The sequence below is a fragment of the Dreissena polymorpha genome, chromosome 1 (assembly GCF_020536995.1).
Source record: "Dreissena polymorpha isolate Duluth1 chromosome 1, UMN_Dpol_1.0, whole genome shotgun sequence".
NCBI lineage: Eukaryota > Metazoa > Mollusca > Bivalvia > Myida > Dreissenidae > Dreissena > Dreissena polymorpha.
In genome coordinates, this window is record NC_068355.1 from 122,151,462 (window position 1) to 122,176,262 (window position 24,801).

Consider the following 24,801-nt stretch of genomic DNA (forward strand, 5'->3'; position numbering starts at 1 on the left):
AAATGTGGCGATGACCTTTGAGGCTTTAACACGAGTGGTACACACTACACTCAGTCTCCTCATCGTAATTATTTTAATAATTGTATGATGAATGATAAAGTAACTGCCGGTACAAGCTGTTTAATTTCCAACTTTGATATTTGACCTTTAAGTTTGACTGACGTCTAAGGTACAGAAATATGATTTACACACGAAATGTTGGTCATTAGTGGTAAATTGTTATAGAATAACTCAATGAACAACAATTGTACATGCCGGACAAGCTGTTTTAAGTTGATCTTTGAAAACAAAGTGTGGCCTGGACTTTTCATGAAGGGACAAAAGTGTTACAAGCGATAGGTGTTCTTATAACGGATTGTATTTGTGCCAGGTTAAGATCCATCAATATATTGCAAAGTAAATGCTGAGACGGAATGTTCAAGCTGTGTTTTGCCAAAATTGACCTTTGACCTGTAACTACGACATTGACTCTTGAGACGTCTTATAATATTTAACATTCGAGCCAATTTATGTCAAAATTGATCAATATATTGTAAGCCTATGACTGAGCCAGGAATGTTCAAACTGTTGTATGTCCAAATGTGAACTTTGACAGAGTTATCACTCAGACACGAACGGACGAACGGACAGACGGACGGACAGGCAGACAGAAGGATTGACTATGCCGTCTTCTTCTTTAAAAATAAATTGTATTTGTATTGTGATATCAATTCCTACACCGAAATTTGGTTGTTGCTTTATTCAATATACAGGAATAAGGAGAAATTATTGTCAGCTAGTCGTTTCATTAAAGCAAATGACCAACAAACTATACTAAACTTGTACATAAGAACAGAAATATTGTCCTTCTTTTGTTAACTGTCAAAGTATCCATAATTTTCTGGATTTGAACTTATTTAATCGAAAAAGCGAACAATCCTTGTTCGAACAACGCAACATAATTTGGTTTTGCTGTTTCATTAAAAAAATTGTGTTCAATTTATTGAAAAGTATACACGAATGAACCGGTATACCGAGAATGATAAAACATTCATGAAATGAACGCGTCCATGTGTAATCATCAAATATATGTTTTCTTATTTATATTTATTAATATTTACAAGGAATCTAAACGAGAGACATTTGTAGCGGATGTTCCCAAATTCCACTTGCGTCTCCTAACTCAACAAATGTCACACATAAAGCTGTGTCATTACCAAAACTGACTATTGAACTTCAAGTGTTAACTCGACCTTTACTGTAACACGCGACACATTTTGTTATGATGGTTTACATCTATGATATATTCTTACATCAATCAATATATGGCAAACGTATGGGCAGGACATTTTTCTCAGACGGACTGAAACACAGACGGACAGACAGAAGTCGCAACTTCTATATGCTAGCATCTTCGAAAAGTGAGGGGGCATAACAGCGGAGTTAAATGAAATTTTAATAAGTATACACGTATTAAATAAATTTACAGGTTAAGAAAATCCAACAAGATAAAATGTTTGAAACTTAAACTTTCACATTATAGGCTAGTGTGTTTAGTTGTCCTTTATCAGTAGGCAATAAAATATAGTAGACATGTGCTACTACTATATCAGCCAAATTGAAAAGTATAGTGATGCAACATTACGTTTTGCGACGATGCTAACTGAATGTGAGAATCTCGTATAGAAATAATGAACGGGTAAAACAGTTCTTCACACAACTCTCCAAATAATTTAATATGCGAATCTCTTTATATTTGTCGGAGTGTCTATATTAAGAGGTTGCGATCTTACGTTTAACAGTTATGTTCATATTACATAAGGCGTACTTATACGTAATATCATATAATTATTGCTTTTCCTTTTATTTTGTTTTATGTTCAAATACATTTTTTTGAATTTACGCGGTAAGCGGAAATGCTGAAAGCTTCATGACGCAGGATATCAAGTTCAGTACGCGGTAAGCGGAAATGCTGAAAGCTTCATGCCGCAGGATATCAAGTTCAGTACGCGGTAAGCGGAAATGCTGAAAGCTTAAATACGCTACCGACCTTTGCTCGGTTGCTTATTATAACACAGTCTGATTTGAATATTCTAATGAAGATTATCGTGGTTAGATTTTGAATCTCCACGATGAAATAACCGAAAATATGTTTCTAGAATTTGTGAAAAACATACTGCATCTTAGTAAAATACTAACATACAAAATATTTTAATGTTGGATATCACCCTCACGTTTAATTTATAATTTTCCATGTGTGGACACCTATAACATGAGCTCATGTAGTATAATTCAAGTATACGAACACTAGTCTATAAATTGGCTGATTGGACATTGAATAATACTATTCATAAACCGTCTGAAACGATTCGTATCATTCGGTTTCGAATCATACGGTTTAACGTACGAACCGGTCCAAAAGTCTTAAAAGCGTATCATACGGTTTAAAGCGTATCATACAGTTTATAAACCGTATGATACAGTTCTAACTAAACCGTCTGATACACATACGAATTTTTACACCTATCCGTACACCATAGGTTCGTACGTTAAACCGTATGATTCGAAACCGTATGATACGATTTGTATCAGACGGTTTATGACAGATATTTAAACTAGATTTATTCAGTGTGAACTGAATTATGTGGTGTACGGTATGGGGTATGAAGGGTATTTTTAAATGTACAATCAGCCAATTTATAGATTTATTCAGTGTAAACCGTATGATACGGTTTACGCTAAACCGTATGATACGAATCGTAAATCGTCTGATACGAATCGTATCATACGGTTTCGCATCAAACAGTTAAGCGTACACTCGGTCCAAAAGTCAAAACCGTCTGATACGATCGTATCAGACGATTCATGACCCCAAAACCGTCTGATACGGTTCTGGCTAAACCATCTGATACGATGGTATGATACAAATACAACTTTTGGACCTATCCGTATCCCATAGTACGGATAGGTCCAAAATCGTATTCGTATCATACCATCGTATCAGACGGTTTAGCTAGAATCGTATCAGACAGTTTTGTATGGGATTCGGATAGGTTTAGCGTAAACCGTATCATACGGTTTACACTGAATAAATCTATAAATTGGCTGATTGGACATTGAATAATACCCGTCATAAACTGTCTGATACGATTTGTATCATACGTTTTCGAATCATACGGTTTAACGTACGTGCCGGTCCAAAAGTCTTAAAAGCGTATCATACGGTTTATAAACCGTCTGATACCGTTCTAACTAAACCGTCTGATACGAATACGACTGTTGGATCTATCCGTATCTCATAGTTTTGGGGTCATAAACTGTCTGACACGATCGTATCAGACGTTTTTGACTCTTGGACCGATTGTACGCTTAACAGTTTGATGCGAAACCGTATGATACGATTCGTATCAGACGGTTTACGATTCGTATCATACGGTTTAGTGTAAACGTATCCTACGGTTTACACTGAACAAATCCATTTTAAGTTGAATAATACATTGAATATTACCCGTCATAAACCGTCTGATACGATTCATATCATGCGGTTTTGAATCAAACGGTTTAACGTACGAACCGGTCAAAAGTCTTTTAAGCATATCAAACGGTTTAAAGCGTATCCTACGGTTTAAAAATCGTATGATACGGTTCTAACTAAACCGTTTGATACGCATACAACTTTTGGACCTATCCGTACACCAAATATACGGTTTACGCTAAACTGTATTATACGAATCGTAAACCGTCTGATACAAATTGTATCATACGGTTTCGCATCAAACAGTTAAGTGTAAATCGGTCCAAAAGTCAAAACTGTCTGATACGATCATATCAGACGGTTTATTATGGTGTACGGATTATGGTGTACGGATAGGTCCAAAAGTCGTATGTATACCATACCATCGAATCAGGCGGTTTAGTTAGAATCGTATAAGACGGTTTTTAAACCGTATGATACGCTTTTAACCGTTTGATTCGCTTTGAAGACTTTTGGACCGGTTCATAAGTTAAACCGTATGATTCGAAACCGCATGATACGAATCGTATAAGACGGTTTATGACGGGTAATATTTAATGTATTATTAAATTTAAAAATGGATTTATTCAGTGTAAACCGTATGATACGGTTTACGCTAAACCGTATGGTATGAATCGTAAACCGTCTGATACGAATCTTATCAGACGGTTTCGCATCAAACAGTTAAGCGTACAATCGGTCCAAAAGTCAAAACCGTCTGATACAATCGTATCAGACGGTTTATGACCCAAATACCGTCTGATACCATTCTAGCTAAACCGTCTAATACGATGGTATGATACACATTTTTACGGTTTAACAAACGAACCGGTCCAAAAGTCTTAAACGCGTATCATACGGTTTAAAGCGTATCATACTGTTAATAACCCAACCAAACCCAAATCATATTATTGATCGTAAGACATTTTTTACTTTTAGTTAATGACCTTGACGTAAAGCCTACAGGATCCAAATAATTCCCAGTCAAGGTCTCCATGCAACAGATTGGTCATTGGAATTTCATTAATTTGGTCCCTAGAGTCATTGACCGGTCTCCGTATAAGCTTGCTATATCTCAAGTTTCATGAGGATCAGCAAATGCAAATAAATTCAACGCTCTCAACTAGCCCGAAAGCCTGTCCGCTTTACCTATCTTATAAACATGATATTCAACTTGGTTAAATATATTTACAACGTAAATATAAAAATATCATAGATACTTACATTAGTTACTGATCCTATTATTTGAGTAGCAGATTGATTTCCTGTACGACGTTCCATATCGATTTCTTTAAGAACAACTCTAATGCCGAATCCTTTGACTGGCTCTTTAGCTAGAAAAACAATCATCATAGTTTAGATATACCAGATAATGGTAAAAACATTTGAACAAACAATATATGCGTCTTTCGACATGGATTGTATGTTCAATACAAGCTTGTTCAAACGTTAACGAAGGAATGCAGTATTCATTTCGACTACCTTGCACATTACGAATTCAAACTTTCCAATATGGTTTACAATCGCCCCTTCCAAAATAAAGTGAACTATAGCAAGAAATATGATTTAAATCTGATATATACTAACTATACTCGCACAGGGGAAAATGATTTAGATAAGATTTCGTGATAATAGTATTTTTGGAATGCTGCATACGAAAACGTCTTACTAACATTTGTACACTCTCCCAAATCCGCCCACTAGTGTATCATCGGTACTACTGACTTCCTTCAAATATTGGATCGTCTTATTGTCCAGCTCAATGAGTCTACCGTCCTGCAGGTCCTTTTTTATGGTTTTGACAACAGTCACTGTACGACTACGATTTAAATCATCCAGTGAATTTTGTACTGTAGGTTGCAATGTTCTCGACGGCGGTTCTACTCGTTGGTCCGTTTCCATTCTAGACGATGCAAACACATTACAAACATGTAATCGGATGGTTAATATTTGACAAGTTAAATGTAAGCCTGTAAAACATCACAGCCACTACATTCCCTTATAAATCGAGCTGATCGTTGAAGATTCGCTTTTTTAGGAATTGAGTTCAATAACGTAAGAAAATTATATCCGTTAATTCTAAAATTTGTACTTTTTCATGAAAAGAGAAAACTATGGAATTTTCAATCACCACACATGGTGACCTAAGTTTTTGACACACCTGATCAAGATTCAAACTGTGCCTGGATGCTGTCATCTTACACATTCTGAACAAATTCAAGCTTGAGAAATAAATGTTGCCCATGAAGTGCTGATAAATGTTTAAGATTTAGCTTGGTGACATAGTTTCTCGACGCACCTCACCAGATTCCAATGTCGCCTTGGTTATGTGAAAAATAACATTCTGACAAAGTGTCATCATAAATAAGTCAATAATGTGGCATCACAGTGGTTACTAGGTTTTGTTAAGATTTGACTTGTTGATCTAGTATTTAAACGCATATGACTGAGATTCCTAGATATTGCAAAGATTTACATTCTGACCAAGTTTCATCAATGTCGAGTCATAAAGTGGCCCAGATTTGTAACAACGTTTATCTTAAATTGAACCTGGCAATTATTTTTTTTTAACAAACGTGACCCAGATTCGATCCTGTTAAAGATATTTTTAAGATACATATGCAGACCATGTTTCATTTAAATAAAGTCATAAATGTGGCCAACAGTATAATAACCAGATTTTCATAAGACTTGAACTGCTAACTTAGTTTTTAAACGCATATGACGCAGATTCGAACTCGGCCTATTTATTGTATAGTTAATATTCTGACCAAGTTTCATTAAGTTTGGATGAAAAATGTAGCTCCTTCAAGGGTAACGAGATTCAGGTTGACGACACAAACCGCACACCGAACGCCACACACACCAAAGAATGAGGGACGCCGGACAATGTGTGATCACCATAGCTCACCTGTGCACTTCTTGCTTAAAGTAGCAATAGAAGAATGTCATGAATGTCTCTTAAATATTGTCAAGCTAAAAAATTAAACGTCGTGTGTTAAATGTTTTTTGGTTTTGGGTTAACTGATTATAAATTTTCTGTTTCCGATTATCTCACCTGTTTAATTGTAAAAAATAAGGAACACAGCGTTAACGAGAAACATACTTCTAGTTTCAAAAGTTGCACTTGTAAATACGTTTCTTCCAAGATAGCTGTGTATCAGTATCGACCCACCCCCCTCATATTAGTGCCTACACGCGTACCTTATAACTAAATTTGGATAGGCAAACGAAATGAAAATGGATAGATTTTTTGTACATATATTACTGATATCAACAACATATAAAAACAGTTAACAATCTACTTGTCATTTGTTAAATATGTTTATAATATATTTAATAGATACCAATAAAACTTGTTACGTTAATAACTGTATTCTAGTAGGTTGTGGTTGGCTTTAAATGAAAAATTAGCGGAAAATAATGAATATCCTGATATCCAGTAATTTTTTGTCTTCTTTGTATGCATAATGTTTCTTTGGGAGATGTCCAACCAAGTGGCATACACCCAGTTTCATTTATTCCGAACTATTTCCCTTAATGATTTTATATATTCTTAGACGTATGCGTTTATTGAACGAAGCTTATCGTGAGCAATATGAATTTTGGATAAATCGACTATATTGATTGTAAATGCACAAGTATCTTTTTTTTCTATAGCTTATTGGCTTAAAAACACTTTCATTGCCTGATTCAAGATATGAAAGGATGTGTTACAATATGCTTAGATATTATGATTCTATCGACCAATGCAACTGGGTTACAGACATTAAACATGTCTTATACTCAAGTGGTTTTAGCTTTGTCTGGGAAAATCAAGATGTTTTAAACAATAGACACTTTTTGTGTATGTTTTTAAATAGATTAAAAGACCAGTATAATCAAACTTGGAGGGATAATGTTGCTAACAACGCCAAACAAGCCTATTATATGGACTTCAAACAATTATATATTAGGGAATTATACATTGATGTTGTAGACGTTTCTAGGTTTAGAAAAGCTCTAGCTATGTTTAAAAGTTTGTCTCAAAGCCTAATGGTAGAGAAGGCATATATCATAATATTGGTAGAGAAGAGAGAGAGCATGTGTTTTCTGTCAAATCGTCGTTGAAGACGAATTCCACTTTGTTTTGATTTGTCCATTGTTTGAAAGTATTCGTCAAAAATATTTACTTCATTACTATATACAAAACAAACACTACTTCAATTTTATAAATTTACTTTGCTCTACAGAAATTGAAACAGTCCGTAACCTAGCTTTGTATATATACTATGCTTTCATGCAACGAGATGAATTCATTAAAGGTAAAGAGTAACTCATCGTCATTTCTTATATATACTTTGCATTTTTGGCTTTATATGTGCGTATAGTAATGAGAAACTGTGTAGACTTGGTACTTTTGGATTTATTGGAATTATATATCCTGTCATATTATAAATGCAAAATATGGACAACCCATATCGTACGCCTCACATTATAAACATGCGGTGTGGATACTCCATATTTACTCTATGTTTATTCATTGATAATACAGTGTCTTCTTATAAGATCTCCTAATTTCGAATATGTTCTATCCTTGACTCACCATTGGATATTATGTTGTTTATATGTTGTACATGGGCCGGAGGCCATATGTTCGAAATAAAGAATTGAATTGTCTATATGAACAAGGTATTACTTAATCCATGTTGTTCTAGTTCGATTGCACGATAAAAGGCCTGTAACCATTAAAAATCAAATCAAACCCACCTTTCGGGAGCTGAATCCCGGACTATACTAATTATCCTTTGAACGGATTGTGCAGAATTTTCTGCAGTCTCAATTCCTAACTCTTTTTCTTTTGACTCGAGCTCTTGAATTATTACGTTCTGACCGGTTTCTTTAAGAATTTTCTTGAAATCGCAATACGCCCTTTTGCCGCTTTGGCTTATTTTACAGACGAGGCTGCGATTCTTTGTAGACTTGTCGACTACTTTCTGAAAATGCAAAATATCAATGAATTATATATATTTTCAGGTAAACACAATTACCAAATATCAAAATTATATTTATAAATTGGCAATGCAATTCGAAGCAATATCCACTTGTGTGTATGTCTTCGGTTGACAATTCATTCTTATGTATAGTTCTATTGTCAATACCAAGTGTCATAGTTTTGAATTATTCCGTTTTGCTATTAACGCTTTTACAAAGAGCACGCCTTGTGTTCTTAAATTCATACTACATTGAAGTATAAATACATATGGAAAAAACGTATGCATGCTGTGGCCAGGCCTTTTTAATGCATGTAATACCCTAATGGCATTGTAATCCTCGTGCGACAGAAATTTTATGTCTCGTAGTTTATCCAGCACTGTGTCTGCGTTCATCACGTCAATAATTTTCTTGTGAGCCCTGCTCAGGACACTACGGCATATGTCGTCAGCTGCAATAATCATGTATATATCCACTCAACGGACTGAGACTCAAATAATTTTTTTAATGACTATAGTGATCAACGGAATCGAATGTATTGACATGAATTATTTCTAGCGAGTACACTATAGCAAGTTTTAACAATATCACACGGCCAAGTTTTTTTTCAATGATATTCACACATCTAAATAAGCATAATATTAATAATACTAATTGAACTAATACAACAACAACAACAACAACAACAACAACTACTACTACTACTACTACTACTTCTACTTATGCTTCTAATACTACTATTGCTAATAATTAAAACACAATCTTATTAAAATAAGTCATACTTACTTAATCTCTGTCCGTTCATTCCGGTAGCCATTGCTGTGCTGATTAGATTCAATGCATACTTCTGAAACAAACGTGTTATGAAAGGTTGGCCAATTTCTTTTAAAGGTAAACAATAGAAATTTGTCACAGATACTGATGCCCTCGTGACGCATGTTCATATACTACATATTCACAATACTCACAAGTTCTAATTGCCTTATTTCTGCCGGAAACCGGTCGCAGTCAAAATTCCTTTCTTAAAAATCAAAGCACTTGAAGTTCATTCAGCTTTTTAAGTTTTAACGAAATCAAATAAGGCCACTCCAAATTGATTTGTTGGTAGTCGGATTTGCCGCACCATTTTTTTCAAAATGGAAAAAAAAATACCGCTCGCACTAATTTTTGTGTCCTCTGTGTTCTTTTTTTATTTGTGAAAAAAAGCAATCTCACAGAAACGATTTTGACGCTGAATACGAATGCAAAATATAGTGTTTCGTAACCTTTTTAATCAATAACTGCAGACGCTCAAAATTTCGATTTAGACAACCAAAAAAAAATGGCTTCCTGTGTGACCAGCACATGTTTCGCTGTCGTGACTGTTTTAACAAATTGCGGTGAAAAGTTTCTGCAGGCAACCCTTATAAATATAAACACATTTGCTTCGTTCTGTGAATTATTTGGATGCGTTTGTTCACGTTCAACATGCAACTATCAGCAGATACCGTTGAAGCATGTTCAATTTGAAACAACATCGGGAAACATGACGTAAGATTTTGTATGCACTTTCTTCGTTAAATGGGCATATGGACGGTATTTCCCTATATGTTGGCAATTTTTTCCTATAACACAATTTTAAGTGAACAAAATATAAACATAAAACCATTAAAGGCTGGTTCTAAAAGTGTCACAGGTTTTATAAGTATTAAAATACATGGTTGACGGAACATGTTTTACAGATAGGTCCGTGTATTTCAGAAACACCAAAAAAGTTCTTTGTAATGTATAAATTTATTTCAGAAAAATACAATACGTACTAGCCATTGATATTTCTCTTTGAAAATAAGGTAGCGACAATGGATTATATGCATTGCCTATGTCCGACTGTCTGTCATTATCATTTTGATGATTGCCCCTCGTCAAATGCTATTGCAACATGGTTTACCTTTTCACAGCTTGCATCATGGTATACCTTTTCACAGCTTTCAATATTTAAAACTTCAAACAAATATAAGCAGCAGAAGGAAGACATGTGTCCCTCACCTCAATGATATGGTTATATTTCGTGGTGAAAGGTCATATGCAACTTACTCCTATAAATATGAGGTCGATATACCTCATATCGTTTAACGTAAATTTGCTGTAGCACCGTTCTGACATGAATTCATATCGGAATCTTTAACGGCTGCAAATTCATATAACAGCAGAGAATCTTCATGGAAGAGTTATTCAAAATAATGCTGAAACCTAATTTTAGTGCATTTTTATGTGAAAAAAATGTAACTCATAGATATAGTATTGCTTGTTTGTACATAGATTCTTTTCTTTGTATAAGAATTAATTTGAATGTAAACTATAGCTGTTTAAAACTGTATCTCTTGTTAATGCAATATTTTTCTATCGAAATGTGATTTTTTTATTCTTCGCTCTTCGCTCGCTCGAGAATTTTCCTGTTTTCAAAAAATAAATATTTATTTTGTTTTCGCTTGCCACTTTTTCTCTTTTTAAATCCGTAGACCAACAAATCAATTTGGAGTGGCCTAAGCTTTCAAAGAAGAGTAAGTAAGCAAAACGTCGGGCACCATGCATATAAAACAGAGTAAAAATAGACATAGGATCATAATTCCGCCACTGGTAGCATCAAATTTTTCTTTTCTTTCGACCATTGACTCTTTGGGAGCACTCAGCTGTGAAATATTGAGCGCAATATGGCAATATTTTAAAAGGTTGAGTACATTTTATTGTGGGGCTTTCACATAAAAATGTAGAAAAGAAAAATTGACATTATTCTGCGAAAAACTGATTTTAAACACAATCTTTTCCCTTGCCAGTATATAAACATTAAGGTAAGAGTTTGAACCAAATCCACGCAGCATGTTTATCGCAGTTAAAAACGCAAAGTTTCGGAACTATATATGATATCGTGAAAATACAGAAAAATGGCAAAAATACAGCTATCACTTGTCAAAGCAAACTTCCCGTATTTACAACTGCATTCGTTTGAGCGAAATCTGACAAGCAGATCAGAGGAACTGAGTGCCCATAAGTGCATGTCCTGTATATTCCTTAGATTAAAAAATACAAAAGGAAATAATGTGTTTACGCTTTTTCCTTTACGATGATCATCAACACATCTTAATGAAACTAAGCGGCAAAACTGACATTCACCAAGCAATTTAAGGGTAGTTGAAAACACATGTTTAACAGACAAAAAAAAACAACAGACAAAACAAAGTAATCCTGCCTCACAAGACTGTTTGCAGCTAAAATGTATTCTTTCGAAATCTCCGTTTGAGAGAGATACATACAGCTGGTAAAAGGAAATGAAAACAAAAGCTTCGAAACGTACGTCATAAGTTTAGACGTACGTACGCTTTACGTAAGGGATTACACACGCACGAATGGTCAAGTGCGGAGCTAAATGCCCACACTCCATACAATCATAAATATATTGCAATAATGTTGCGTTATTGTTCGACAGCTTAATGAACTTGTATAAATAAACCATAATTCATTATGATAATTTCCTAGCTGTCGCTCCGTTTATATATAAGACCAAATATTACGTTTCACTGACTTCCCTGAGAAGTTATAACTAAATGACCAGCCTATATCATTCTGTGAGCTGTTAATTTTATTCACGATTAGTGTATTTATTCACTGTCAATGTATACACATGTATATGAACAATAGTATCTTTTGTAAACAAAATCGTGCAGTTGTTTGTCGATTTCTTTGGTAGTTCCGGATGTAAATAAATATGTTAAAATAAGCCTTAGCATTATACGTCAATACAAAAATGTAGTCTATTCTTATTAATTTTGTCGTTGTGTTTTTTGTTGTTGTGAAAAGCAAGTGTGTTGACTTGGATGTACTTCTCAAGAACAACATACATTCGCGTGTCGTTACAAACACGGGGAAAACAATGCCACATGGATACTTACCAGATTGTTCATACACACGTTTTGAAACAACAAAAAAATTGAACCCAAAAATTAACTTGTGGTTTCCTTAGTATTTATTTTCAGAAATGGTAAACATTCACCGTCAAGTAGTCAAAAGAGTGTGCTCATTAAAACAATATTACGACGCACCTCAGTGCACCATAACAAAGTGTACTAGTTCTTTCAGCCATAGTCCCAACATGAGATGAAATCTGGTTTAGTCCGAGAAATAGTTTTCTGCTCATTTGTTTTTAATTCTCACCTCTAACATTTAAGCATATTGCAGCATGGCATTCTTTACTATTTAAGAGCTTTCGTTGTTAAACTGTTATTAAAGTGTTTAAGTAAGTGTGTGTTTAAATAAAAACAATTCTCTTCAATTACGCTGTTTGTGTTAAAATTGTTTGAATAAGTGTGTATAAAAGCAACTCTCTTCAATAACATGTCATTTTTTGTAGCAAAAAGGATGTTTTTGAGAGGTGATGTTTTGTATAACATAGAACCGTGTATATATGATTATATAAACGCTTTTAAATTAAAGTTAAAAAATGAACACAATGGTAGGTAAACGTTTTAGCTTGGTAATCGAATGACAATGTTAAGTTTACAGAGTTTAAATCAGTATGGAACAAGATTAATCTGTTTTGCGAATATATCGAACCACAACATATCTTATGTATTCTTTCGTCATTACCACATGCCCTTGATAAATGGCTAAATAGCTTTGAATCTTAACTTTTTCCTTATGTTACGCCACATATTTATCATGATCTTATATAAACTTAAGACAAAACAGTTCGCATATAATTCATACAAGGGTGAAAACTCTACATTCTATAATGTACTTGTTGATCATTTTCAATCAATTTTTGAATAGCCCCAGTGTGATTTGATATTGCAAGACATTAAAAGAACTAACGTTATTAGTCGACCTATTTAAGTATGTCAACCTCGCGGGCATGTAATGTGACCCTTTTGGTTAGACGCTCATCTGAACTACTTGTAACTTTGCATTTAAAATCAGTGTAGCACTGTGTCTTTAATACACCACAAAATTATAATTCGTAAGCATTATGACACTTATATTTAACCATACTGAAGGTTATCTTTAAAATACTATATAACAACCATCAATTTGTCGATGATTTTACGACGTGTCTAATCAAGCCAATGTAGTGGTAAATCGGGTTCGCCATTTTAAACTTCATCACATGTATATTGATACGTTCACAGATGAAAGAAATCGTACAAAACATTAATAAAACATGCTCTATATTTATGTAAGTTTGTGTTTGTTTTCAGTAACACATTGTATATTATATTGTATATTATATAACAAACTTCACTTGTCTTTTGTGTTAATAAAAAACCAACTAAGACTCCTTACTCGGCATAACAATCCTTAGATGAATCTTCCGCATACGCCAACTGAACTCGAAAGTGCGCTTGAAATAAACTTAATTGTAACATTATGGAAATCGAAAGTAGCAATAAGACATTCCTGGTCAACGTTAGTTTGTACCCGTTTTATGTAAAGATATCGATAATAGATTTATGAAATAAATACACATTAATAAAATAACATACGTTAATGTATCAGCACGTACTCTCATCAGTAATTACCCTATATCATAACAGTTATAATTACACGACCTACTTAAACGTTACAAAGAAATATGAATATTTATTATAATTTACTATTAATTTATTTGGATATCAGTACCTGTTTAAAAGGTTTATATAGCCATATTTTCCAGTTTGGTGTCTCTTATTCATATTCGTTAGGAACTGAACTTTATAAAAGGTTTTAAGTTGACAAGCATAACACTCGTTCTTTACAGTTTAAGGAACGCTTAATGTAAACATGCGGGATTAATCTAGTTGAATATGGAGCGTTCTATTAATAGATTACAACTCGTGTGGACACAATGAGAAGTATTATGAAACACCGGAATGTCCTCTGTAAGCTTTCATTGCGTCGTTTTGATAAGTATTATCAAAACTACGCGTTACTGTGAAAATATTGACTAATCACGTGTGTTTGTTTTCAATATCGTTCGATCGGGATATGACATACATTTGTTCAATGTGCTTGTTATTTAGTCGTGTCGTTGTGTGAAACATAGGGACCCGGAACAGTGTTGGGATTGCATAAAAACATTTCTAGAAATAACAAATTCATATATGATATATAATATATAGACAAGGGGTTGAACATGCAAATTACAAAGTCATTATCGTTTAAAATGTATAAACCTATATATAAAATTGTAGCTAACAATCATCTGCAAACGTTGGCCATAAAAAAATAATCTCATTTCAACCGTTTAATAATAACAAACTGACACATCGGACGAACTCGACAGTTTTCACTAGGCAACCCAAAACTCCGAACTCCAATCTAACCATAACCCTTCGTGTAAATGCGTGCTTACAAACAATACTATCACAATTTATCGCTTTTCAATGATGAAAAAGAGTTAAATAAACAACTACCCATAAAAACTAATTAAAATACAATCAGAATGAGCAAGTATTTTTCATTTATTTACATCCATTCCGTTATAGGTCGCGGTGGTGTAGTGGATGAGGTGTCCGCCTAGCGATCGGGAGTTCGTGGGTTCGCTCCCCACTCGGGGAGCGTTCTCATTATCTCCTCCATAGACACCTAGTACTGGTTCTTCCCAGGAAAAGGACTCGATAATGTCCCTCTGCCTATAATGCTCTAAAGGGCGCTTGGCAGTATATATAGATAGATAGATAGTGAAAGTTATCAGCGGTCGCCATTTTTCAAAGCGTCGTTGTTGTTGTGACCAATTTTCCAACGAGTAATTTCATTGGTTTAAAAAGGCCTTATGGAAAATTTGGACAAATCAGTGATACAAATAAGCACTTAAATGAGATACAGGTAAAGCTCAAACATAAGTGTCAGATGCGAAGAAAATGTCCATGAATGATGAGAAAGCAGTGAAATGCAAAAATGAGCTGGATAAACTTACAATTTCAAATGATAGAATGAGGGGTGATGCTGAGAAACAGAAAGCATCCTACGAACATGACATGGAAAAACAGAAGCAGCAAAAAAAGAATGCTATCAGGGAAATCAACTTGAAATTAAGTGAATCTCGCTTGGAAAAAGAAATCATGAGAGCAGAATTAAAGGGTGAAAGCAAGATTAAAGAAGCTAAAATTAACTGTCAAGGTCATACGATTGAGATGTACGAGACTGAGCTGAATTCAATTCCAACGAGGTTCGAAAGTTAATGCTCTGAAATAAGTGAACTTGGAAAAAAAGGTGAAAGATGAAAAAGCTTTGGAAATAACTGAACTGGAAGATACAATCAAGAGAACGAAATCTTTGGTAATTAAAAAAGAGCTTGTAGATAAAGACTAATAAATGGCGACACCTCAGAAAACCCACAAGCAAGCAGATAGAACTGAAAATGAGAAAAAGTCAAACTCACCCTCAAAAGTGAACAGTTATAAGGAACGAAAATTACCCTCAAACAGGAACAATACTCAGAACATTCTAAGTCAGAATGACAACACCTTAATAGGGAAGAATTTCAAAAACAATACCCTCGGCCTCTTGGTTGGAACTTTTAATACTAAATATGTAAGTGCCATATACATCGCTGAAAATAACATCTGCGTTAAAAAAGTGCTGATATACACCATTAAGGATGCCCAGAATTGTGTGGTAAGTTATGAGGGCACAAAGCCAGACATTGTCGCATACCAGCTGACGTGCAATTAATGACCTTGAAGCGAACCCGTCGGAAAAAATCGTCGAAGATATGGACAGCCTAGCCTGATCAGTGCCAAAAATACGGCTTTTGGGGAGAAGCCAATAGTGATTTCGCTACCTTTACCAAGAACGGTATACCCTCTAAATGAGAAGGCTCATAAGCTTTCAGTTGAAATGACAAGTAAACAGTTCAGGCATTTAAATGTCATTTCAAGAAACAATAATAACCTGATGTTACGGGGAAGGCCAATGGACGGCATTATGTACGATAGGAAGCACCTGTCACGATTGGGCACATAACTTTTAACCAAGAACTTGAAGACGGTCATCAACATCTTGCTGAGGAAAAAGAAATAAAACTTTTAAATCATGATTATTCATTGATATGGTCATAATTAATGATATGTTTTTGTTTTTTATGTATGGTATGTTGGCAGAGAAGCTCGGCAGGGGCATGCATAATACATTATGCACGTGTCGAGTTCTTGCGACAATATGGGGACACATAGTCTTACTAGCAATTATCACAGGCTCAATTTACAACACTGTTTTAAAAAAAGATATTGTCGCCTTGGCAGGAGCTCAGTGAGTGCATGTATAATGCATGATGTACTTGATGAGTTCTTGCGACAAGGTGAGGATATAGTCTTCAAATTACTCGCAATTATCACATGCTAAAATGTACTTGTAAAACGTGCTTGTCATAAAATAATGTCACATTGGCGGGGAGCTCATTTGATGCGTGTATAATGTGTGATGTGCTTGCTGGGTTCTCAGGACAAAGTGGGGATATTGTAAATTAGCATTAATCTCCTACTATATATAAAAATCTACTTTTGATGAATAATAAATATTCGAAAGAACCACATGCTTAATAAACATATCTATTTGTGATGTATAATAAAGGCTATTACCATTTAAAATCACTATTTAAACGTATTTTATTCAGCAATACTTACAAAAAAACTTAATGGCCAAAACACGTGTGAATAAAGGTGGAGACATGTAATATATTATAGTAACACTTTAACACAATATGGGGAATATTGAACAAATTTTTTAATTACTGTTATATTTCCATCAACTGGGAGTTATAATGAAAACATATATATCTAAATAATACATTCACATGATTTCACAATAAATCGAAGTTGCTATGTTAATTTTTAAGCAAAACATGATCAGTCCTCCACCTAGGATTTGAAAAGATCCGGTGGGCTTATTCTTTTTTAAAGGCACTTAAGCACACGTGTTCACATTATCCCTATGGCATATTATATTTTAAATAAAGCATATATATATAAATAGTATATATATATATATATATATATATATATATATATATATATATATATATATATATATATATATATATATATATATATATATATATATATATAAATAGTATATATATATATATATATATATATATATATATATATTATATATCAGTTTTTGAAAGGCCTGCAGGTACCGCTCCAAGTGGTGATTCTGAAGACAAATAACTTTTTGCCAAGTTCAGAATCTCATCTCCCTGAATAATAATCACAGTGTGATTTTATTTTTAATGATCCAGCTTATATATGTAGGTGAAAAAAATTTGACATTATTAAGTTAAATTTCAACTTCTAATTTTATTACTGCATACAAAAAAATATGTACAATAAAACAATTTGAGTAGATTTGATATTTAATTATAACAAGATGAACAATAAGTGTGTTTTACACCATATTAAAACAAAAACGTACAAAACAAGAATACAATTAAAAGTTTTGTTCTAAAGTAAAAAGTTTATTTATTATATTAACATTTTAATTCATATCTAGTTTCAAATACCCTTCTGCTTGTGCAGTATGTTGTATATTCTGTTTTTATGATTAATGCAGACTGATAGTCACCTTGTTGTATTACTGTCGATGCCAGATTAAATTGATAACAGTAGATCACTGATAACATAACTTCACAGAAACAAAAAGGACAAACAAATTTATGACACCAGCTTGATTTATGGAAGTTTTAAGGTGGTAAAACACGAAATTCTGCCAACTTGGTGAAACTTACAAGACTTGTTGGCATGGTGATTTGCAAATGTATTTCCACTTTAGCGACCTACTTACTTTGTACAGAAACCACAAAATTGATTCAACTAAATGACATGTTAAAGAAATACCTGTAAATGGCTGATTTAATTTTACACTCATGATTACATTCGATGACAGTAAAATTCCTTTATTGTCTTCTTCTACAAGGTTTGTCACACAAACTTGTATAATAACTTTAACTTTGTATTCCTAATAGTTATAATATATGCTTTTCTTTTCATCCACTTTTGTACTTTATAAAGCAATAAACCTGTAGTACATAAGATTAGAGACGTAGATGTGTTAAAAATATATTTTTTGCTGTTAGGAATATGACCCTGGTCAGAGTTGGGCAATAACAACAATAGAATCAGTAAAAGATGCCTTTTTCAAATTTTAAACAATAAAAAGGTAAGCAGCACATTATTTATGGAAGTTTTATTTTTGGTAAAAAGTTATACAATTATGCAACTGATTTAAATTAACCCCGTCGGAAAAGAGTAAGACTAACATGTGTCGTACTCAAACTCATGCCTGGCAAACACTTAGATCTTGCAGTACAGCCAAAGTCAGTTTTGCTACTGGCAGCCAGCCAGTAATTGATTTTTAATTCAACGTCAAAGTATTTTTTTTACATTGCCAGTGTTTGAGCTTTTTTAAAGAACATAAAACTTGTCTAATTAACTTTATATGCGTATCTTATCATTACCTTAGTACTAAGGTCTTACCGTTTTACGATTGCGCTTTGTAAAAGCACCATATGTGTCCCGTTTCCGTTTGGGTGGTCCTTACTCGACATACTTCAGGGCTTTCTGCTGTAATGAATTGAAGTTGACCATGTCAGGAAACAGAGTTTGCACTGCATAAGGATGCAGCAAGAGTCTCAGCCCTATGCCCGCACTCGCCATTACGCTACGAGGATGAACAAAACACTTGTCCTCAAAATGTTAATTGCATAACTTTGAATTTTTCGTACGAGCAAAGTCTACAACCTTTCCGTCAATTAGCCTTCCTGAATTCACGGCACGAATCCATTTACGCTTTATAGCATCGTCCTTTGGAAACCCGAAGAATCCTTTTGTCCCCTTCTCGGGACGAGCGTTGCAGCCAAACGCTACGCACTACACCATCGTACAAATAGGTAAATCCTAAATGTCACGTTACAAATCGAATGGAGATCAACTCAGTCTAGATTGAAAAGTGTTTTAATGCTTGTAATCGACAAACACAGTTCTTTATACTCAGACGTTTTGCGGGAAAATTGCAAACTGCATTGCGTATATAACAATGGAAGTCGTTCTGGGTCATGCGCAGTTTGCTCACGACTACGTCATCAGGGAAAATGGTTGCGGAAAGTGCCGAACGCATTACGGAAATTTACGATCATCAAAATCATCGTTTTTTTACCACTTTATCTTTTTTTATGTTTGTGTTTTTATTTCATGTTATCATATTATATTCAGTTATAAAATATGCTTTTTAAGTCTGAACTTGTACGTTTTCCTGTAATAACTGAACTTTTGAGATGTTGCATACTAGTTTCTTAAAATGAATAAAATATACATAATATAACGGGAAATTCTATATTTCATGTATTTCAATAACTGGACCTATATATGTCATTGTGTGTGTTATGGTTAATGATCTCAGATATGAAATTCACTTACTTGGATTATAAAATAAGATTTATCTTGTGAGTAATACTGTAATAGCTTTTTAATTGTATTATTAGTGCACTGTTGTTTCTGTGTAAATTTGAGTTATTTTTGAAAGTTAAGGAGTGTTTGTTTGTTTATTACTTGTATTATCTATACACATTTGTGTTTGTGTGAAGTGCCTTTTCTCAAGGAACATGTCAAGAAGTTTTCTTAAATTAGGAAGTTGGAATGTCAACGGGTTGTTAAGTAAGATTGATGAGTATGATTTTAGGAAGGGTATTAAAGGTTATGATATACTTTGCCTGCAGGAAACCAAATGTAGCAAAACTCAAGTGATATGTTTTAATGAATACCAAACTAACAGTAGTTTTAAGACCTTATGAAGAAAACTCCCCTGCATTTGGTTTTTTGTTAATATTAACAAATCCCCTTTTAGTATGGATATTACATTTTTGAAAAATTTAGTAGTGAAATCCAATGACTGAAGCTGTGTAAAAACTATTTTACATGGAAAAAAGATCTTTACCTATGTTTCACTTATATTGCACCACATTCATCATATGTATTTAGAAATTACCTAGTTTCCTTGTCAATTCTTGAAAATTATGTTAGTATGTATAATACTATGGGGGATGTGATGATTATTGGAGATGTAAATGCAAGAACAACAGCTAAGAATTAACTTTTAGATTTGAACACCACATATTTACCTGATCCAGCTTTTTCTGGAAATTTTGGTACTTTTTCTTATAGGAAAAGTAAAGATAATTTACTTAATACGAGGGGTAAACAGCTTTTAGAGTTATGCACTTCAGCAAATCTCATTATGTTAAATGGTGTACATTTGGAGTTAGCCATGGCAATCCAACATGTCTTCAGTATAATGGTAATAGTGTGGTTGATTATTGTAAAGTTGGTGATCAATTTTGAGAAAACAATTGATATTTTCAAGCTGAAAACTTTATTCCTCATGTAAGTGATCAAAATCTCTGTGAAGCTGCATGCTAAATTTGATTGTAATGCTATTGACAAAAATGTACTTTTTGATTTGCCTGTATCATGGCAATGGAATGAAATGTCATATTCTGAGTTTATTTAGCTTTCATGTCTCAAGATGTAAAACATATACTTGATTCTTTTCAAAATGCACCCTTGGAAAATGTTGACCAAATGACCAAACAGTTAAATGATATTATTTATAAGGTATGTGATAGGTCATTAAAGAAAAAATGCTACTAAAAAGAAAAAGAGAGTGTGTCATCAATTGTTTGATGGTGATCTTTCTGTGATGAGAACAGAATTGTTAAGAAAAAGTTATCTTGACTCAAAAAATCCTCATGTCACTCTTTTGAAAGGATCCCTTTTTAAGTACGGGAGATTATACAAACGTTGTTGTAAGATAACAATGTAATCTCTTCAAGAAAACTGTAATAGGCAAATTAGATTCTTTGTATGAAAATTACCCAAACGAGTACTGGAGTTTAGAAAAAGATCTTAAGGGAGATGGCCAGGCAGATGACCCCTCAAGTAAAATATCATCAGAAGAGTGGATTAATTATTTCTCCAAATTCTTTAATATTTAATTTGAGTTCAAGGAAATTGACCTTAAATTTGAAAACCTTTTACCATCTTCAGAGAAAAATAAGACATTTTCAGAATTAGATTTTTCAATCACTGAAACAGAATTGTCAAAAACAATTATGTCCTTGAATAATAAGACATCTTTAGGACTTGATTCCATCTCTAATGAAATGCCGAAAGCAGGATAACATGTTCTAAGTCCTTGTTTATTAAAACATTTTAATAATATACTTAGATAGGTGTGTACCCATCTTCTTGATAAGTTGGCTATATATAACCATTGTTAAAAAGAAGGGATACTAAAGACCCAAATACTTATAGGGACACATCTGTAATGCACTTCATGTGAAAACTGTTTAATAGTATTATAAATAAGAGACTTCACAAATTTGTTGATAATGGAGTTATAAATGAGGCCCAAATTGGATTTCAACCTATGTCAAGAACATCAGACCATAATGTATGTTGTGCGTACTTATTTAGACCAATATTTTAGGAAAGGAAATAAGTTGTATGCATGTTTCATCGATTTTACGAAAGCATTTGACACTGTTATGCATTCTATTTTGCTTTGTAAACTATTTTCAATTGGTATAAGAGGTCCATTTTACCACATGATAAAAAATATGTTCACTGATATTTTAGTTCATATTAATATAGATAAGAAGTTAACAACTGTACTCAACCCAAAGATAGGTGTTCGACAAGGTGTAAACCTTATTTCTTATTTGTTTAAAATCTTCATTAATGATCTACCATCTATTTGATATTTCTTATGATCAAGTTACTCTTGGTAATATGAATTTTATTTGTTTATTATATGCTGATGATTTGTTGTTGCTATCAACAAGTTCTAATGGACTATAACGGTGTATAAGAAAGCTAGAGCACTTTTGTGATAATAATGGTCTTGTTGTTAATTTGAAAAAGACAAAAATAATAACGTTTTATACAAATTGTAGAATATCTAAGGAAATGTACTTTAACACAGAATTTGAAATTCAGCATGTAACTTCCTATAAATATCTTGGAATTATCTTCTCATCCTCGGGAACATTTAGTTATTGCCAAATTGATTTTTACAATAGGGCTAGGAAGGCAAGTTTGAAACTGAGTAAAACATTGGGGCAATTACATCGACAAGTTGATACAGTTTTGCATCTTTTTGATCCCACTATCAAACCTTTTATTTTATATGGAAGGGAAATATGGGGAACAGTGAATAGCAATAGTCCAATAGTCAAGAAGTACAACTATAATATTTTGAAATCTTTTGATAATATTCATTGTGAAAAAAATCATGTGAAATTTTTAAAATATGTTTTTAGTGTTCATAAGCAAACGTCTTATGATGCTGTATATAGTGAACTGGGACGTTATACTGTATATGTTGATATTATATGTAATACTGCGAAATGTTATCAGAGAATGTATTCTAATAAAGTAAATGCATTATTGTCATCTGCCTTGAGTGAAGGCAATAAACTTTTTAATAGTGATAAGAACAGCTGGGTTTCAAGTGTTAATCAATTTTTTTAAAGTCGTAATATATATTCTACTATTGTGCATAAAAAAGGTTCATTGTCTTATAAAGCGAAAGTTGGTGTCCCTGTGTAAATCAACTTGGCGATCAAGATTTACAAATACGAGTGGTAAACTTAGAACTTTGTCCCTGTTCAAAAACAGATGTTGTAAAGAGCCATATTTTAATATATTGAAAGAAAGAGATATTTGTTTACAAAGATTAGAGTTAGCTGTAATAAATTAAGAATTGAAACTGGTAAATATCAGAAAATCCCAGCTGAGCAGCGTTTCTGTACTTTATGTAAATTAAATTTGGTAGAGGATGAAATTCACTTTACAATATTTTCAATTTTTTCATGATGATAGAGAAAAGTTATTAAAACATGTACAAAAGATATATAATTTTTTTATTAAACTTTCAAATGAACAGAAATTTGTCTTGCTTATGAGCTCAGAACAACATATTATCTAATTATTTGCCACCTTCTTGTATAATGCCTACAATAAAAGAACTAATTTGGTAATTTGTTAAAATCTGTGTAACTTTAGATACATTGCATTATATTATATACTATTTATGAATAATGATTATGTAAAATGTTGAATTATAGTTAATCGTAGGCCTTTTGTATTACTTTGAATTTCATACATATTTTATACTGAGTACATTTTACATTCATGTACTATTGTTAAGGAACATGTAGTAATGAGTAAGGGCATTTGCTTTTAGTTTTCCGTTAGAAATCTTTTGTTTTGCTTTATCAAACTTTATTTAATGGTGTATCATCTAATACGATAAAGCTTTATTTCTTTAATATCTTTATTTCACTAGTTTACTGTGTTACTTATGCAATTCTGTTTTATATATGTGATTCATTTGTCATTACTAATGTGACCCGTTACCTGGCTCCCGGCGCTACAGTTGTTTATTCAGGAAGCTGTAACAATAAAACGATAAAAGTAACGAACAACACCAACAAGTTACCAATATAAACAAAATAATGTTTTATGTAACATAAAAGTTAAAATGATTTTAAATAAACGCCAAAATATTGCATTTGATATTACAAGCGGAGGTCACAGCCTTATGTTATTAGGATCGGCTGGAACTGGTAAAAGCCATTTTATTAAAGAAATATGTAAACAAAAACTTACTGAAAAGGTTAAAAAAAAAATTGAAACTGACGTGCAGCATTTAAATAGCTTGTACTGTCTACCCCACCCTTTTGAATCACCTAACAGTGCACAAATTCACTGTAATAGATGATGGAAGACATGAATCCATGGAAATTGCATCAGTATTTAAGAACAATGCTATATATGATAAAAGTGTATGTGCAATAATGGAAACTGATGCATTAATTGTTGATGAGTGCTCAATGATAAGTAAACGTACATTTGAGACCATAAAAAATGTTTGTTGTATTAATAATCCTGATACAATCTTAAAATGCATCCACGTACTATTCATTGGTGACTTTTTCCAGTTGCCACCGGTACCTTAAAAAAGGTAAAGTGATGATGGCACTTATTGTTTTTAAGTTATCACTTTAAAATCGGTAGTCCCTCATGTAGTAACATTCAGTGAAAATGCACGTCAAAATGATGAACGTTTTGTTGAAGTTATTTCCGATATTTATCAAGGAGAATTTTCAGATTGTGTTAACACAACCTTTACCAGAAGGTTGCAATAGTATGAAATTGTTTTCAATTAATTTACTTGTTGGCATGTACAATAGGAATCGTTTAACAAATTCAGTCAGAGACATGTATGAATTCAAAGCTACATATTCTGGGATTTCCTCAGAATTAACA

At 33.1% G+C, this 24,801-nt stretch overlaps 1 protein-coding gene across 2 annotated transcripts in view; it reads right to left on the reverse strand.

Moving 5' to 3' along the window:
- LOC127847497 (uncharacterized) overlaps nucleotides 1-14,279 on the reverse strand; it is a 34,563-nt gene extending 20,284 nt beyond the window's left edge. The window contains exons 1-6 of one of the 2 annotated variants that reach the window (XM_052379496.1): nucleotides 14,117-14,279; nucleotides 9,254-9,314; nucleotides 8,788-8,918; nucleotides 8,243-8,469; nucleotides 5,167-5,396; nucleotides 4,718-4,827 (exon numbers count right to left, since the gene is read on the reverse strand). In XM_052379496.1, coding sequence (XP_052235456.1) covers nucleotides 4,718-4,827; nucleotides 5,167-5,396; nucleotides 8,243-8,469; nucleotides 8,788-8,918; nucleotides 9,254-9,284 — 729 coding nt within the window. In that variant the 5' untranslated portion in view covers nucleotides 9,285-9,314; nucleotides 14,117-14,279. Of the gene's footprint in view, nucleotides 1-4,717; nucleotides 4,828-5,166; nucleotides 5,397-8,242; nucleotides 8,470-8,787; nucleotides 8,919-9,253; nucleotides 9,315-13,780; nucleotides 13,843-14,116 lie in introns of those variants that run through there. The other variant, XM_052379506.1, reaches the window with a different exon arrangement.
- Nucleotides 14,280-24,801: the final 10,522 nt, after the last annotated feature.